At 32.6% G+C, this 18,260-nt stretch overlaps 2 protein-coding genes across 3 annotated transcripts; both read left to right on the top strand.

Moving 5' to 3' along the window:
- The first annotated feature begins 6,449 nt into the window (after positions 1-6,449).
- LOC140872154 (subtilisin-like protease SBT4.13) lies at positions 6,450-9,725 on the top strand. Of its 2 annotated transcripts, XM_073274935.1 has the most exons (10): positions 6,450-6,473; positions 6,734-6,828; positions 6,947-7,038; positions 7,182-7,428; positions 7,515-8,016; positions 8,100-8,194; positions 8,294-8,509; positions 8,595-8,706; positions 8,840-9,053; positions 9,170-9,725. In XM_073274935.1, exons 2-10 carry the CDS (start codon positions 6,749-6,751, stop codon positions 9,700-9,702), a joined length of 2,091 nt encoding a protein of 696 aa, XP_073131036.1. In that variant the 5' UTR covers positions 6,450-6,473; positions 6,734-6,748; the 3' UTR covers positions 9,703-9,725. The 2 variants fall into 2 exon arrangements, with proteins under 2 accessions (XP_073131036.1, XP_073131035.1); XM_073274934.1 differs by lacking the exon at positions 6,450-6,473 and having other exon boundaries at positions 6,716-6,828.
- Positions 9,726-13,036: 3,311 nt separating this feature from the next.
- LOC140871981 (subtilisin-like protease SBT4.3) lies at positions 13,037-15,967 on the top strand. Its single transcript, XM_073274718.1, has 9 exons — positions 13,037-13,230; positions 13,311-13,402; positions 13,529-13,775; positions 13,851-14,352; positions 14,434-14,528; positions 14,622-14,840; positions 14,927-15,038; positions 15,125-15,338; positions 15,426-15,967. The coding sequence occupies exons 1-9, from the start codon at positions 13,037-13,039 to the stop codon at positions 15,965-15,967; spliced, it is 2,217 nt and encodes a 738-aa protein (XP_073130819.1).
- Positions 15,968-18,260: the final 2,293 nt, after the last annotated feature.

The raw sequence follows: 18,260 nt of genomic DNA, 5'->3' as shown, positions 1-18,260 counted from the left end.
TATTATTTATATGTTCATCTCTTATGTTGTGCTTCAATAGATATATTTTGTACGGTGGATTTCAAATTTCTGAACTTGTTCGGACGAATAAAACGGAAGAAGATTTCATATACACCTACATCAAGTTATGCAATTTAAATAATAATTTGATTTCGAATGCACTCAATATAATGTGAATGTCATTTAAATTCATCCATCAAATCCCCTCCAAATAAAATCCATCAATTCAAGCACAAATTTTAGCTTACCATCTTATTATAATAGTGGTTTTTTAATTATCTAACTTTCAATTAATAATTGAATCTTGAGACGAAATTACGATTATATCATAACTTAATTCCCAACAAAACAAAAATTAATAGGCAAATTAATCATTTTATATGGTTTCATCTTTTTTTTAGCCATTAGATATTTTCTTATTTATCAATATGACACTCACTTTGTGACATTTGAAACTTTTTATTTACAAAAATGTCATTCATTTTTGTAAAATTGATGTATTTATTGAGTTTGCTAATTATTGTTTCCAAAACAACTATATTTATTGCATTTTTTTTCATTTTTTTTTTGTTTTCGTTTTAAAAAAATGACTTGTTTGCATTTTTTATGTTAAAAAATAAACTTTTTGCATTTTTAAATTACAATTTTTTTTGTTAAAAAAACAGACCGTACAAGAATGCACCGGAGTAATGAGTGCTGTTGTATTATTATTTTTGTTCATCATATCCCATGTCATGATAATTAAACACAAATTAGGGAAGAAAATTAAAGTGAATGTATCTAGGATTAGGAGACAACGGGATTTGCAATAAATTCACCTAAAATATCAGCAACTTAATTAAAGAGGAAAAAAAAGTCAAAATTTTGAGAATACACTTATATCAATGCAGAAAATAATCCATTAATAGAAGATAAAATCAGCTCGATTTTATTCTAATATAAAATTTCACTCTATTTAAGGATGTCATAAAACTAACAAAAAGAGTACACATTCACGATCAAAACTCGGCATTGCTAATGGGACTGCAAGAGGATTATATCCTACGGTTTTTACGGCATTGCTAATGGATGCCGGAAATGATCCAAAGGGCGAATTTTCTTACAGAACAGGCCATATAGATCCTGTCAAAGCCACTGACCCCGGCCTCGTGTATGAGATTGTATCCTACGATTATATAGGATTTCTCTGCAGCTCCGGCTATGATGCACCAATTCTAAGCATAATATTGGGAATGAAAGTCCATTGTCCGGACAAGAATTCAACATCCAACGATCTGAATTACCCAGCAATGACTGTTAAGCTCCCAAAAGACAAGAAGGACGCAAACTTCACAAGAAAATTCAACAGAACTGTAACAAACGTAGGATCGATCCGCAAACTCGATATACAAGGCAATCACCAGCAGTGGTTTGGATTATAGCATCAGCGTGAATCCTAACATCCTTAAATTTACGGCCATCGGCCAAAAACAATTGTTTGTAGTGACAATAAGTGGGAAGTTACGTAATGGCCTTCATAATGTGAGGAGTCCAATCGTTGTATATACAACCAAAACAGACATATAGATCGATCCATTCATGTTCTATCCAACTTATATATAATATCAACTTAATTTAAGACCGTCTACGCATGCAAGTGAGTGCGTGAGTGTGTGTGTGTGTGTGTTTTTTTTTTTTTTTTAAATATTGTTTTTTTACTTTCGTGTAAGTGGTTGTTCTATTTTGAGTTTTTGTTTGTTAAGTTTTCAATGTTCGATTTGATATCATAACTTGGTGTAATTGTTGATATAATATAATGTGACATCAAAAAATATTGTTATAATTAGGTAAACAAAAAGCACTGAAGCACCGTTATATTATATTTTTTTTTGTGACGTGGGAACTCGCAGCCGCTATCCTTAGGTGCGCTCTGGGTAAACCCCCGGACTAACGCAATAGCTTGCAAACTACGCTAGTCAGGTAAACCACACTGGGCAAACCCTGTGTGACAGGCTAGCCCAAGAAAGTGTTGGCAGGAGAAATCGAACTCCTGACCTCTGGCCAAGAGTTCACCTGCTCCACCAACTTGGACACCCCATTGGGGCACCGTTATATTATATTATATTATACAATATAATAATGGTAAACTATAAATAAATCCCTAAAGGCTACTTCATTATAGTTCAGTCCTCATGTAAGATATTTTTTGACTGCACATCATAAATAACTTTGATTTTAGTTCAAATTCTCTAATGACATAAAAAAAAAAAAAAACATCAATACCCTTAATTTTTTCACATATTGATTGTTATGCACATGTTCTTCTTTCTCTTCATACATAAACCTTTTTTTTTTTTCCAAATTTCTTAAATAAAAAAAACTCAATAAAAAAATAATTTGGAATATCAATTAAATCTCATTAGCAATTTTTTCTTATATGTTTTCGAGTACTTCAAATTCAAGTATCCTCTTGTAAGTTCATTATGGTCAAATAAATTTATTAAATATTGAGTTCCGAATTTATTTGTTGACAAAAAAATTGAATATGAGTATTTCGAGAGCCAGATCAAGTACTATTTGAACAATGTTAGGTACTCTTCGAACCGATTCAAGTATCAACTTCTTATGTCATAATTGCAAAATAAATTCATTTAATATTGAGTCCCGAGTTTATTATTAGACAAAAAAATTTCGAATATGAGTATTTCGAAAGTCAAATCAAAGACTATTCGAATAATATTAGGTACTCATTTTTCCAATTCAAATATCCTCTTATTATTTCATGAATGCCAATTAAATCCATTCAATATTGAGTATTTGAGTCCCAATTTTTTTTTTCGTTTGATCTTTTTCCTACCTTCACAAGAAGAAATTATCTTGTTTTAAATTCGAATAGTACTTGATTGGGTTTCCGAAATACTCATATTCAATTATTTTTTTGTCAAAAAATTGAATAAATTAATTTATTTGACATTCATGAAATAAAAAGATGATACTTGAATTGGTACAAAAGAGTACATAATATTTTTCAAATAGTACTTGATTTAGATACCGAAATACTCATATTCGATTATTGTTTGTCAAAAAATAAATTCGAGACTCAATATTGAATGAATTTATTTGACATTAATGAAACATGAAGATGATACTTGAATTGGTGCAAAAAGTAACCAATTCAATGTAGCGTAACCAAAATTGAAAAATACATGTAAGTTTACAGGATTGAAAATACAATTCTATCGTTAAAAGGACAAAAAATGAAAGAGTGCAAACAAAATGACAAAAAAAATATAGTTCTCCCGGTTGTGTTGTTCCACCACCTTGTGACTTTATTATGATATATTATTATTTTCTTTTGGTTGATATCTTACGCTTCTGTGAAATAATTCATGCATTAAATATTTATTTTATATTTCAATTATTGTCCATATTGCCTTCATTTTTATTTTCCTTTTTTTAAAATCATTCTGTAACTTGATATATTTTGGAATCTAATCCTACAAGTCCCTAAGTTTGATTTTTTTTTAGTCATTGTAAATTGATATTCATACAATAATTTGTTGTTTTTATTGCACTTTTAGATATAAAATAATGTGGAATATTAGATGGGTACTTGAAAGGTTATTTTTGGGAAATAGAAAAAAATTCGTCTATATACCAAAATCTAGTTACTAGTGCATGTTTAATTTTAGTTAATTGTGTCCCTTATTTTTAATGAATACTGTACATTGAGGACAATGCACAATTTAAGTTTGGGGGATGTTTAAAAATTGTGAAAATCTAAAATTTTTTATGAGTTAGTTGGAGTTCAAGGCATGATGTTATAATTATGTTGGCTTATGATGAAAATAATTTTTGGTGTTAAAAATGTCAATGCTAGCTATATTTAATCTTGAGTTCTCACTCATATGCACTATGCCTTGATTGTCTAGACCCTAGTGATTAGAGAAACTTTGTGATATTGTTAGTGAATTGGATGATTTGATTCTTAACTTTGGTGATTTATACTTGAAACCGAGGTAGACTTCTACAAGCTTAGAAATGATTTAGGCAAAATTTTTATTGAATGATGAAAAGTTGCCAAAGCAACATAGAAATTTTTTGTTAAAACAAACTCCATCCGGGCCTGGAAAGGGATTGAAATTCTAATCACCAATCCATGGCTAAGTTTGCGGACAAAATGGGGTTGATGCTCCATCCGGGCTATAGACGAGGGGATTGAAATCCGAATCCTATCTTTAGTTATAGCTAAGTTTGCGTGTAATTTATGGGGCTAAAATAAAATTGGGTGCAAAATCCAGCGATGTTATGAAAAATCTTTGATATAACTTGAAAAATCCTTTTGATCTTAGTGAGTAGAAGTTGAACATGGTGGAGACTGTTTTGAAACTAGAGAGCGGAGTTGATGATTCTATGAAATAAACTTGTTGCACTAGTGTATCGAAAGCGAGGAGGATAGACAAGATTGGTGAATCACACACACACGAGAACTCTTGAGAAAATTAGCCTACATGTGTATTTAATCTTGGAATGTAAAAATTCGGAGGCTAACTATATTGTTCATTATTGTTTTGCTCGGGACTAGCAAAAGTATAAGTTTGAGGGAATTTGATAAGTGCAATTTATGCACTTAATTTATATATGATTTGGCTTGAATTTTGTGATGTATCGAGTGGATATTATGTGTATTAGTTATTGTTTTTGTGAGTTTCAAGGATTGGTGCAAAAGTAGCAAGAAGAAGCGGAAGGATGCATTATGGAGTATCAACTTCAGAAAATTACTGGGAATTACTAATGCATTAAAATCCAATCTCCAACGTCCATAACAAATTTTAGGATGTTTTTAAGCTATTGTCAAAATTTCAGCTCAATCCGACGGTTAGATTGTGAGATATGATGTTTTGAAAATTATCGCGCGATGCAGATTTTCTAACCCGAGAGGCATGCGCGGGCGCGCCTCATTCACGCGCGAGCGCGCGTCAGGGCAAATTTTGAGCATCCGGAGACAGAGAGTCATGCGCGGGCGTCCCTCTCTTCAGGCGCGGGCGCGCCATCGCGAAAGTCAGTTTTTTGGGTTTTTCGGGAAGGAAACCTTCGGACTTTCATGGGCTTTTATTTATTGGATTTGAAGCACATGTAAAAGGGATTTTTTTTCCACACAATTGAGGGAGAAGCCGTCGCATAGAGAGAAACACATCAAGGATCGATCGAGAGAAGATTTTGGAGACTTTGAAAGAGAAAATTCTGCATAAGTTGGAAGAACATCAAAGAACAAAGACGAAGATAGATCATCCGGACACGGAAGATCGAATATTTGGATTTGTTTTCTTTCTCTTGAATTTATATTATTGATTTGATGTCTAGTTTCATGAATATGAATTGGTTTCAACTATTTTTGATTATGAACTAAACTTTTTAAGTCTAGAGGTTGATTTGCCATATTTATTTAGAATCCGGCACTCGGGAGAGGGGATTTAGAATAGGATCAATAGAATTCACAGTATTAATTGTTTACATGACTCGGGAGAGCTTATAGCTTTAATAGAGCCTAGAAAGAACATTGTTTTACACATATCATTACAAGTATATTTTTAATAGGGATATTAGAATTGATCGGTGGTTGATACACTCTATTTGATACTCGGGAGAGGAAAATAGTATAATCTATGTGTTCTTGGTTATTAATTGAAATGAACTCATGAAAATAGATTAATTAGGAATGAACATTGTCGAGACCAGGAGAAATCAAAACCTCTAGACTATTTCTCTGATTGATAATCTCTTAAGAATTTTGTGTGTGCGCGCTTTGCAAACTTCATTATTTATTTAATTTGTCAGCAATTCTCTAAAGTTTGATCTTCTAGATAAAATTAAGACTATTTTAATTACAAGTATTGAATATTTTCAAATTACTCCTTGTGGGATCGACACTCTCTCTTTCACTATATTAAAACTTGACACTCGTACGCTTGCGAGTAATTTTCACAACATTATGCAATTTAAATAATAATTGTGTTGATTCAAAAGCACTCAATGTGAATGTCATTTCATCAACCCAAGCACAAATTTTAGCACTCTATTTTATTATAATTGAGACCATTTAATTAACTAACTTTTAATAGTTAATTGCTAAAGTTTGAGACAAAATTATGATTATATTATAACTTAATTCCCAACCAAAAAATAATAGACAAATTAATCATTTGGTCCCATCTTTTTTTTATCAAAATGACACTCACTTTGTGGCTTTTTTATTTACGAAAATTTCATTCAACTTTGTAAAATTGATTTATTTATTGTGTTTGCTAATTATTGAACACTATATTTATTGAATTTTTTATTTTCATTTTTTTTTCGGTTAAAAAAGGACTTTTTGCAGTTTCATTTTAAAATTTTTTTATTAAAAAATAAATGAACGGTACAAGCATGCATCAGAATAGTGAGTATATAAATTCACTTAACATATTAGCAGCATAATTAAAGAGGAAAAAAAAGTCAAAATTTTGAGAATACACTTATGATAATGCAGAAAATATTATTCCATTAATAGAAGATAAAATCAGCTCGATTTTATTCTAAAATAAAATTTCACTCTTTTTAAGGATGTCATAAAGCTAACACAAAGACACATTCACTCTGTTTTAAATTTCAATCATATCCTTCAACAATGGCCGGACTACAATCTCTCAAACTTTGGTCTCTTTTATTTGTTCTCTGGATAAAAAGGTGTCATTCATTGGATCGAGAAAGGAAGATTTACATAGTGTACATGGGAAATCTTGGTGACAACGAAGAATCATCATCTTCGACATACCACTCGAACATGCTTCAAGATGTTGTAGACATCAGGTATCTTAAATTTCTATAAGATTTTCCATAAATGAAAGGTGTATTATATAAATAGGATTTCGAGAAAACAGTTATAGTTTGTATTTGTTTCGTAATGTGTCATTCTTGCATCTCGAAGTTTTCAAGGCCAATCATTAATAAGAAGTTACAGTCGGAGTTTCAATGGATTTGCTGCTTATCTTACACATGAAGAGCAGGAAAAGTTGGCAAGTAAATGCTTCTGCATGTCCCTTGAATTTGGCACATATTTTGCTTTCTTAGTCAAATGCTTTGCATTAAAAAGAGAGAAATTAATGGACAAGTCATAAATAACATGAAAGCCTATGTAACGTTTGAAAATGCATGAAATCCAGGTAGGAAAGAAGTGGCGTCAGTTTTTCCTAGTAAAGCTCTTCATCCACAAACAACGAGATCATGGGATTTCATGGGACTCGAGGAAAATGCTCGTCGAAATCCAACTGTCGAGAGTGACACGATTGTTGGGGTTATTGACAGCGGAATATGGCCCGAATCGGAGAGTTTCAGTGACAAAGGCTTCAGCTCTCCTCCCAAGAAATGGAAAGGAGTGTGTAAAGGAGGACAAAATTTTACTTGCAACAAGTAATAATTAAATTCCCTTTTCTCATGACTGTCATGTCCTTGATAAATATTCTTGAAAATTTAACAACACGTATTGGGGCGTGCAGCAAACTGATAGGAGCTCGGTACTACAACTCCCTTAAGCCGTTAGAAATTGATTCAGCAAGGGACATACAAGGCCACGGATCTCATACAGCATCAATAGCAGCTGGAAACGTTGTTAAAGATGCCAGTTTTTACGGCATTGCTAATGGGACTGCAAGAGGAGGAGTACCATCAGCTAGAATCGCTGCATATAAAGTTTGTTACCCTGATTCTGGGTGCCAATCTGTAGATATATTAGCTGCATTCGATGATGCTATAGCTGATGGAGTTGATGTCATAACCATCTCTATCGGACACCGTGAACCACAAAAATTGATGAACGACGAGATTGCAATCGGATCATTTCATGCTTTACAAAAGGGTATTTTAGTTGTACAGTCAGCAGGCAATACGGGGCCTATCTTTGTTGCAAGCATCGCTCCATGGATTTTCACAGTTGCAGCTAGCAGTACTGATAGAGGTATCATCACCAAAGTGGTTCTTGGGAATGGAACTACAATTTCGGTACGCATATAAGGGATCAAGCATTTCTAAATCTCTAAAACTCCCATTTTTTATAAAAGAAATTTTTTTTCCTTATCTTACAGGGAAAAGCAATCAACTCTTTCGACTTGAAGGGGCAGAGTTTTCCCTTAGCATATGGGAATGAAACCTCGAGCAAATGCGGCGAAGAATTATCCAAGTTAGTTATATCCAATCATGAAAATTAATTCCTACCAATGTCGAACTAAAACATAGGCAGGCATAACCTTAACTTTAATTTCTGTTTGAAAAATTTCAGGGAATGCAGTGAAAATTGTTTAGATAGAAGCAAAGTAGAAGGCAAGGTTGTGCTTTGCAACAAATTTGCAGGCACGGAAGAAGCTTTCAATGCTGGAGCAGTTGGTTCAGTCGTGTCCTCTCAAACTAATTCTATTTCCTTTGTCGTTCCCCTTCCCGCTTCTGCTTTAAGTAATCACAACTTCATCGACTTACTAGGCTACTTCAACTCCACAAAGTAAATCCTTTCACATCTCCTTCCGAAATTCGAATACCTCGGATATGATCAAGATACTTTTACTAATAGATAATGATCAATGCAGAAATCATACGATCGACATACTCAAGAGCGAAGCTGTGAAAAATCATGAGGCCCCTTCTGTTGCTTTCTTCTCTTCAATAGGTCCCAACGTCTATTATCCGAGTATTTTGAAGGTAAATGGCCAAAGTTTTACAAAATTTCAAAAAGTTTGTTAAGAAAAAAGCTGAGACGAAGTGCTTCATATATAAAATCACAACCAAACACTAGCATGTTTATGATAACACAGGAATTGAATTGTACACGCAGCCAGATGTAACAGCCCCTGGAGTTGAAATATTAGCAGCATTTTCACCTTTGGCTTCACCTTCAGAGTATTCCAAAGACGAGCGATCTGTGAAATATAGCATATTATCCGGGACATCAATGTCTTGCCCCCATGTTGCTGGCGCGGCAGCTTATGTGAAATCCTTTCACCCCAACTGGTCACCTTCTGCAATCAAATCAGCTCTCATGACAACTGGTACTAAGAGCTGATTCAATAGCGAAATTCATCGATTTTAGTCTCATCATTGCTTTGCATGTGTGTGTGCTAACTGTTCTTTCTTTCTTTCTTCTTTTCTTTCATTCATCTCATAGCACGGAGAATGGATGCTGGCAAAGATCGATTTGGCGAATTTTCTTATGGAACAGGCCATATAGATCCTGTCAAAGCCGCTGATCCCGGCCTCGTGTATGAGATTGTATCCGACGATTATATCGAATTTCTATGCAGCTCCGGCTATGATGCGCCATTTCTAAGCATAATATTGGGAATGACAGTCCATTGTCCGGACAAGAATTCAACATTCAACGATCTGAATTACCCAGCAATGACTTTTAAGCTCCTAAACAACGACGCAAACTTCACAAGACAGTTCAACAGAACTGTAACAAACGTAGGATCCACAAACTCGGCATACAAGGCAATCACCAGCAGTGGTTTGGATTATAGCATCAGCGTGAATCCTAACATCCTTAAATTTACGGCCATCGGCCAAAAACAATCGTTTGCAGTGACAATAAGTGGGAAGTTACGTAAAGATACAGACTTATTGTCTGCATCGTTGGAGTGGTCTGATGACGTTCATAGTGTGAGGAGTCCAATCGTCATATATTCACCCAACTTATAGATGATGATCAATTTCTACCATCCATTAATGTTCTCTCCAACTTATATATAATAATATCAACTTAATTTAAGATCGTATTCGCAAGTGTGTGCATGAGTGTTTTTTTTTCCTACTGGATTGTTCCATTTTGAGTTTATGTTTGCTAAGTTTTCAATGTTTGATTTTGATATAATAATTTTAAATATTTAAATATTTTGGTCTAATTGTTGATGTAACACTGAAAAATGATAATGTGACATCAAAAATGTTCTTATGATTGAAAAAAAAAACACTAAAGCACCGTTTTATTATACTAGTAAGTTTAACAAAAATTTAACATACACAATAAATCAATTGCAAAATGAAAACTAATTTAAATCAATAAATTAAACTCAATGACAATATAAACAATACACAATTAAAATTTTCTTTTTTAAGATATATTATAAAATTATTATATTTAAGTAAATTTAACACATAATATTGAGAATACAATATTAGTAATAACAAATACATCGATGTTTCGCTGTCCAACAAAATCTCTATTTTTGAACCTCGAAATATGTTGATGTCATCCATTTTTGTTATTTGGAGAAAACAAATTAAACACTTAAATAAAAATTTAACACACATCGACAAACTTTGTATTTGTATTTTTTAAACTTATTCATATATGTGTCAGTAAAATTATAGTGCTCATTGACAAAAAAGTAAGGTTTTTGATAAAAGAGTAACACTCATATGAGACGGTCTAATTCGTGAGACAGATCAATGCTACTCATATTTATAATAATAATTAATATTTTTGGTATAAAATAAAATAATTTTTAATGGATAACTCATATAAGAGACTCGTCTCAAAAAAATGGCCCTTGAGACATCTCATAAAAGTTTTTGTCTTGATAAAAATAGACCGTTAATTAATTATTCATTTTTTAAAAAATTGGAGTGTGTTATAAAAATATGAATAACACTCCTGTCAGACGTTATCATCCGTGAGACGGGTCAACTCTACTCATATTTATAATAATAAATAATACTTTTGAAATAAAATATAATATTTTTTAATGGATAACCCATATAAAAAATTCGTCTAAAAAAATGATCCCTGAGACTGTCTCATATGAATATTTGTTTAAAAATATTTATTTATATGAACCGTGATCATAACCATATTATTACCATCACTTTAAAAGTTATTTTAACATTATGAATCTTAAAATTTTAAAAATATACGGTCAGACTATGAGTAATCAAAAAGTATTAAAAAAACGATTTATCGATTTGATTTTTTTTAAAGATGAAACTTGCTTATATATATTCCATTATATATTTCAAAGTCATAAAGTATCTTGTAAGATAATATTAATATAATATTTTGTGCACTAAATAAATTAAATATATTTTAAGAGAAAAAAAAAATAAAAGAAGAAAATGATCAAATAATAGATAATAGATTCAAAAAATATAAAAGTGGACAACAAAAAAACATAGTGTATAAACACAAATATTTAAGTTAATTCATAATTTTTATTTATATATAATATTTATATAATAGATAAAATATAATTTTTTAATTGCTTGTAAATTTAATGATTCTTTTTAATAAATGTAGTGTAATATAAAAAAAATTTATCGATCATTGTAAACTTATTTAAATATTAATAATGTAGAAATTTTAAAATATTATATGCTGACAATATTCAAAGTAAAGAATAAAAAATATATATAATTTTAAATTTATTTACAACAACATATATTTTTAAATGTTCTTGATATATTAAGTTATAAAGTTATATTCGTAATTTCGTATGATATATGTTTTTTTTTAAATCGAGTGTAAATGTAATGATTTCTTTAAATACAAAAATGGAGTGTAGTATAAAAATACTATTATATGGATAAGATAGTGAAACCATATATTAGTTTTGGCAAAGATGTAATACAAAATAGAGCCACAAGAAGGATAATGCGGCAACATAACCCATCGTACATTACTACCATGAGATGGTAAGAAACGACAGCTATTATTATATTCATTCGATTCTATGTGATATAGGATTGATATAATAAAATTTGTTTTTTCTATTTTTATTGTTAATTTTATTGTTACAATTTCAAGCATAATGATTGATCTAACTCTTAATATTTGAACTTTTAATTATTTATCGTATTTTTTTCAATAATGATTTTGAGAGTACGTGTTTGCTTGTTAGACACATACTTGCTTTTGTATCAACATAAATATATATATATGTATATATATATATATATATGAGATGATTTATGTTCCTTTATTTTTATTTGAATTTTTATATAAATACTATTTGGATTAGTTTTTTTTATTTTCATTCTCTCACCTTTTTTTAAATAAGGGTATTTTACGGATATTTTGAAAAATATTCTCTCTTCTGGAAATTAAGTTTTATTTTAGTAGAGATTTATAAATAAGTGAAACTTTTGTTTAGGGATTTATTTGTTATTTGCCGATCAATCATTACTCATTCTATATGGTAGAAAAAACTAAAAACAAAATAAATTAAAAACGACATTATATTTTTAACTCTAAATTTTAAATTTTTTGTTATCATGAGGCTCTATTGTCCATACTAACTGAACTTAATTGATTAGATGCAGTTTTATTTAAAATTACAAGTATACTTTCATGAAACTTTATTAATATGCAATAAAATTTTAAAAATTGATTTTTATTTTCTTAAAATAGTTTTTATTTTTAATGCTTCAATACAATCTTTATCTGTAATTTTAAATTCAATAATATTTATTTTTAAAAATTTCTAGATAGTCTATTAGACTATCACTATGTGAAAAGTCATTAATTTGAAAAATAAAAAAACAAATATTAGAATGTTTAGATGAATATTTCAATGATTATGGGCGGATCACTAGTAGTTGATTTATATTTACTATATTTAAATTTTATTGTGTGTTACAGGAAATCCTAGTCCCCATTTTCTATTGACGAAAATTAACAAAATCAAAGCACGGTTTTTTGGAAACTCAGCAACGATCATGAAATTTGAATTGGAAAAGAAGTCAAAAATTTTTCAAGCCAAAGTAAAATCAAGCAAATTCAGCTAACAATCAGGCAATCAGCAGTTGGATTTGCAGGGAAAAAAAAATAAAAAAATCAAAACTTGAGAGAATATATGGGATACAAAACAAGGATACCGTACTAATGTCAATGCAAAAAATATCAATTAGCAAAATCAAACACCTCAAAATCAGCCAACTTTTATTCAGAAACAAATTTTCACTTTATTTAAGGATATGCCATAAAGCTAACAATCATAATCAAAACTCGGCCTTTGTTTCAAATCTCAATCCTTCAACAATGGCCGGGCTGCAATGTCTCATACTCTCCTCTGTTTTATTAGTTCTTTGTGTTTTGGGTCGGATGGCATATTCTCATGCTGAGGATCAAGAAAGGAAGATTTATGTAGTGTACATGGGAAATCTTGGGGAGAACGAAGAATTGCCGAAGACGACGCACCACTCGAGCATGCTTGAAGATGTTGTTGATAGCAGGTATCATAAGCATGTGTTAAATTTACTTAAATCAAAGTTTAAGTTTGTATTGTTCCTTAATTTGTTCTTTTTTCTCGAAGGTTTCAAGGTCAATCATTAATCAGAAGTTACACTCGGAGTTTCAATGGCTTTGCTGCCTATCTCACTCATGAAGAGCAGGAAAAGTTGGCTAGTAAGCTTCTCTTGTCTGAATTTTGACATATACATTTTGCTCTCTTCTTCCAATGCTTTGCATTAAAAAGAGAATGGATAAGTAACATGAAAGCTCATGCGATGTTTCAAAATGCATGAAATCCAGGTAGGGAAGAAGTGGTATCAGTTTTTCCTAGTATAGTTCTTCATCCACAAACAACAAGATCATGGGATTTCACGGGACTCCGGGAAAACTCTATTCGAAATCCAACCGTCGAGAGCGACATGATTGTTGGGGTCATCGACACCGGAATATGGCCGGAATCAAAGAGTTTCAAAGACAAAGGCTTCAGCCCTCCTCCCAAGAAATGGAAAGGAGTGTGTAAAGGGGGACAAAATTTCACATGCAACAAGTAAATCAATCCCTCTCTCTCACTTTCATGTCATACTAATTCTTGAAAATGTAATAACTAATTTCGTAAGTGCAGCAAACTAATCGGAGCCCGGTACTACAACTCCTTTATGCCATCGACGACTGGTTCGGCAAGAGACACAGAAGGCCACGGATCTCATACAGCGTCGACAGCAGCTGGAAATGTGGTTAAAGGCGCCAGTTTTTACGGCATTGCTAATGGGACAGCAAGAGGAGGTGTACCATCAGCTAGAATCGCTGCATATAAAGTTTGTTACCCGAGTTTCGGGTGCCAGTCATCAGATATACTGGCTGCATTCGACGATGCTATTGCTGATGGAGTTGATATCATAAGCGTTTCTCTTGGAAACCCCGAACTGGTTGCGTTGGAGAATGATGTGATTGCCATCGGGGCACTTCATGCTTCACGAAAGGGTGTTTTAGTAGTACAATCTGCAGGGAATTCGGGGCCTGATCTGGTTACAAGTATCGTTCCGTGGGTTTTCACCGTTGCGGCTAGCATCACTGATAAAGGTATCATCACCAAAGTGGTTCTTGGGAATGGGACTACAATTTCGGTACGCATCTTCCTGGAAATATAAGGATAATTTCTAAATTTCTAACTCCCATTTTGATGAAAAAGTTGCCTTATCTTACAGGGAAAATCTGTGAATTCTTTCAACCTTAAGGGGAATAGTTATCCCTTAGCATATGGGAATGAAACCACCACAACATGCGACGAACAATTGGCTATGTTAGTCGATTCAATTATTATTAAACCTCTTACCATTGTTGTTGATGTACTAAAACATATCCATAATTTTGGTACTCTGCTTGAAAATTTCAGGGGCTGTTTAGAGTCCTGTTTAGATAAAAGAATGGTAAAAGGCAAGGTTGTTCTTTGCAACGAAGACAAAGGCATGGAAGAAGCTTTCAATGCTGGAGCAGTTGGTTTAGTCGTACACTCGACGAGGGCACCAGATGTTTCTTTCGTTGTTCCCTTCCCCTTTTCTGGTTTAACCATGCCACGCTTCAATGACTTAGAAGGCTACTTCAACACCACAAAGTAAAATAATCCCCCCGTCACGTCTCGTTCATGATTCAATTATCTCGCGTATGACAATATCTTTACCAATGGTTGATTCAATGCAGGAATCATACCGTGGACATACTCAAGAGCGAGGTTGTGAAAAATCTCAATGCACCTTCTGTTGCTTCCTTTTCCTCAAGAGGCCCCAATTTCCTTTTCCCCAATCTATTGAAGGTACATAGACAAAACTTGAAAGACTCGTCACCATATTTAAAGAATGTATATCATATGATAACATAAGAATGGGATTGAAAATGCAGCCAGATGTAACAGCCCCTGGAGTTGAAATCTTGGCAGCATACTCACCTTTGAGTTCACCTTCAGAATTTCCCCAAGACAAGCGATCCGTGAAATATAGCATATTATCCGGGACATCGATGGCTTGCCCTCATGTCACGGGGGCCGCTGCTTATGTGAAATCATTTCACCCCAACTGGTCACCTTCTGCAATCAAATCAGCTCTCATGACGACTGGTAATCCGAGTTAATCTAGAGATGGTAGTCTCACCATTGTTCTGTATGCTAACTTATTTTTGTTAACCTTTCATCTCATATACATAGCATGGAGAATGAATGCCAGCAAAGATCCAAAGGCTGAATTTTCTTACGGAGCAGGCCATATAGATCCTGTCAAAGCCGTTCACCCCGGCCTAGTGTACGATATTTCGCCAGATGATTACATCACATTCCTCTGCAACAACGGCTATAATGCATCAACTCTCAGAAAAATATTCGGAACAAGCGTCCACTGTCCAGACAAGAGAACACCTAACGATGACTTGAACTACCCCACGATGACTTTTCGGTTCGTTAGTCCAATCGGCAAGAGTGCAAAATTCTCAAGACAGTTCAACAGAACTGTAACAAATGTAGGATCCGCAAACTCGATATACAAGGCAATCACCAGCAGTGGTCTGGATTATAACATCACCGTGAATCCTAGCATCCTTAAATTTACGGCCATCGGTCAGAAACAATCGTTTGTAGTGACATTCAGTGGGAAGCTCACTTCTAAGACAAACTTAACATCTGCATCATTGGAGTGGTCCGATGGAGTTCATAGTGTGAGGAGTCCAATCGTGATTTATTCAACTGGCTTATAGATCAATTTGTATACAAACCAATAATAAATGTTTGTTAGTACACGAATAAGACATGCACACGTATGTATTTTTTTTTTGGGTTCTAAATATTTCTTTGAATTTAGTGATGTTGAATGCCTTTTGTTCCTATTATGAAAATTTTTATTTTATTTTTAAACTTATTTATCATAGTTACCTCATGAAAATTGATATATGTCATATAATAATTGAACTATGTCTTTTTTTTTAAAAAAAATGATAATTGTAGTCAAATAATGAGATTGCTGAAAATTTTCTATGACTTACCTTCGGTTTTTAAATTTTGAGCACACGTGTCCCTGAAAACACGTACGAACAAGAGATTGTGTGCTCAAAATTTGATAACATGAGTACGTATGTGCTCAAGATTAAAAAAACGCAGAGAGCTAATAGATCATTCGTTTTTTATAAGAGATTTTTAGCAATCTCGGTATTTCAAAAGAGACTATATACAATTATTAAAAAAAATATTCATAGGTTAGGAGAAGGGCAAATTGGAAATAAATCCCCAATTCAAACATCAATTTTGTGTTCAGTCCCTTGTGCATAAAGTTTTATTCTGCACTTCCCCATACACCAAAATCTTTATTTTAACTCCCCATTTCATATTTTATTTCATTTTTGCATTAAATTTTATTTTATTTCTTTCCTACTTTGTTCTCATCTTCACGTGAAGAAGCTCTGGCTCTCCCCCAATTTCATCTCTTCTCTCCTTCGATTTCTATCCCGTCGAAAATTTCATTCCCCAGTTCTCATTCTCTCGTGAAGCCTAGCTACTCTTCTCCCCAATTTTATCGCTTCACTCATCCGATTTCTATCTGTCAGAAAGCTCATTCCATATCCACCAATTTCCATCTCTTCCCATTCGTTAAAGTTTGTTTCCTGTTTTATTTATTCCCCATTGTTCAACCTGAAGTCTGGAAAACGTGGTCTATAGCGACGTCTGCACCCACCAAGAAATTCACGGACAACAAAAGGGAGTCGGGAGCAATCTGTTATTAGGTAAAAACACACACAAATCTTACCTTTATTTTCTTTCATGAAGCCGATTATTTTTTTCCTTTTTCCCCTTCTTCTAACTGTTATTATTGCTCCAATTTTTAATGGGTTCTTGTTATTTTTGTTTGAAATCGACTATGATGGCGTGTGTTTTATGGCTAGTGCTATATTGGTAGTCGCATTGCTCATTGGAGCAGTCATTTGCATTTTAGTTGATTGGTGTTTGACGAATGTGATTGTGGTTTTTGAATCAAATTGGGGGTTTGCGCCATTGAATATGAGCTCTTATTTAATGAAGGGGATGAAAAAAGTTTGATTTTCCATGAAACAGTGTATTATCTTATGAAATTAGAATCAAAATCATTAAATAAAAATATTTGTCACATTTTTGTTTGTTTTTGCGCTTGGTTCAATTTGTGCCGAATTCTCTTCGGCATATGTTGGTTTCTTCTATTTATGGCGGTTTTTTTCTCAAATATTTCTTGTTTTTATTGAAACTCTGATTATATTTTTTCGACACGTGCTGATTTTTGTTTGAATTATGCTGATTTTGAAGCAGTGCATGATAATCCGATGAAATCTATTAAATTATGCGGCTTTTTCATTACTTATGGCATACTATTTTATATTTTTATTTAGAAATGGTTCGAAAACGAGTAGGATCTGAGGTGAAAGCTAGTACCCGGAGGCCGCATGAGGCACCAAGTTGTTGCTCTACTCTAGTATTTCGAGAAGGACTAAGGGAAATGAGAATAAAGTGAACAATTTTGTTGGTGTACTTTGTACTGTACTTTGATAGGACATATAACCATGTTGATCAAGTTGGTACTGTATTTTGGTTGAATTGATGTTTAATTTATATTTATAACTATGTTAATGAAGGTGTACTGTATTTTGGTGAAATGGATGTTTAATTTCCATTTATAACTATGCTGATGAAGTTCGATGTTTAATTTTGGTGAAATTGATGTTTAATTTTGGTTGAATGAATGTTTAATTCTCATAACACAATTAGACGTATCGTTATACTTCATTTTCAAGCAAATGTACTATGTATCGTTATAAATGGTACAATGTTTCTGACCAAGCACCAACACCAATGTAAAACATGTATGAAAAATGTACCAAATCTAACAAATTCTCATACCACAATTAGACGTTATTATACTTTATTTTCAATCAAAAGTACTATATGTATCGTTACAAATGGTACTGCATTTTTTATCACGTACCAACACCACAATATAAAATATGTATGAAAGATGTACCAAATTTA

This window comes from Henckelia pumila, unplaced genomic scaffold (assembly GCF_033568475.1).
Source record: "Henckelia pumila isolate YLH828 unplaced genomic scaffold, ASM3356847v2 CTG_461:::fragment_3, whole genome shotgun sequence".
Taxonomy (NCBI): Eukaryota; Viridiplantae; Streptophyta; class Magnoliopsida; order Lamiales; family Gesneriaceae; genus Henckelia; species Henckelia pumila.
The sequence above is the reverse complement of the archived record's forward strand: the minus strand, read 5'-3'. Positions and strand labels throughout refer to the sequence as shown.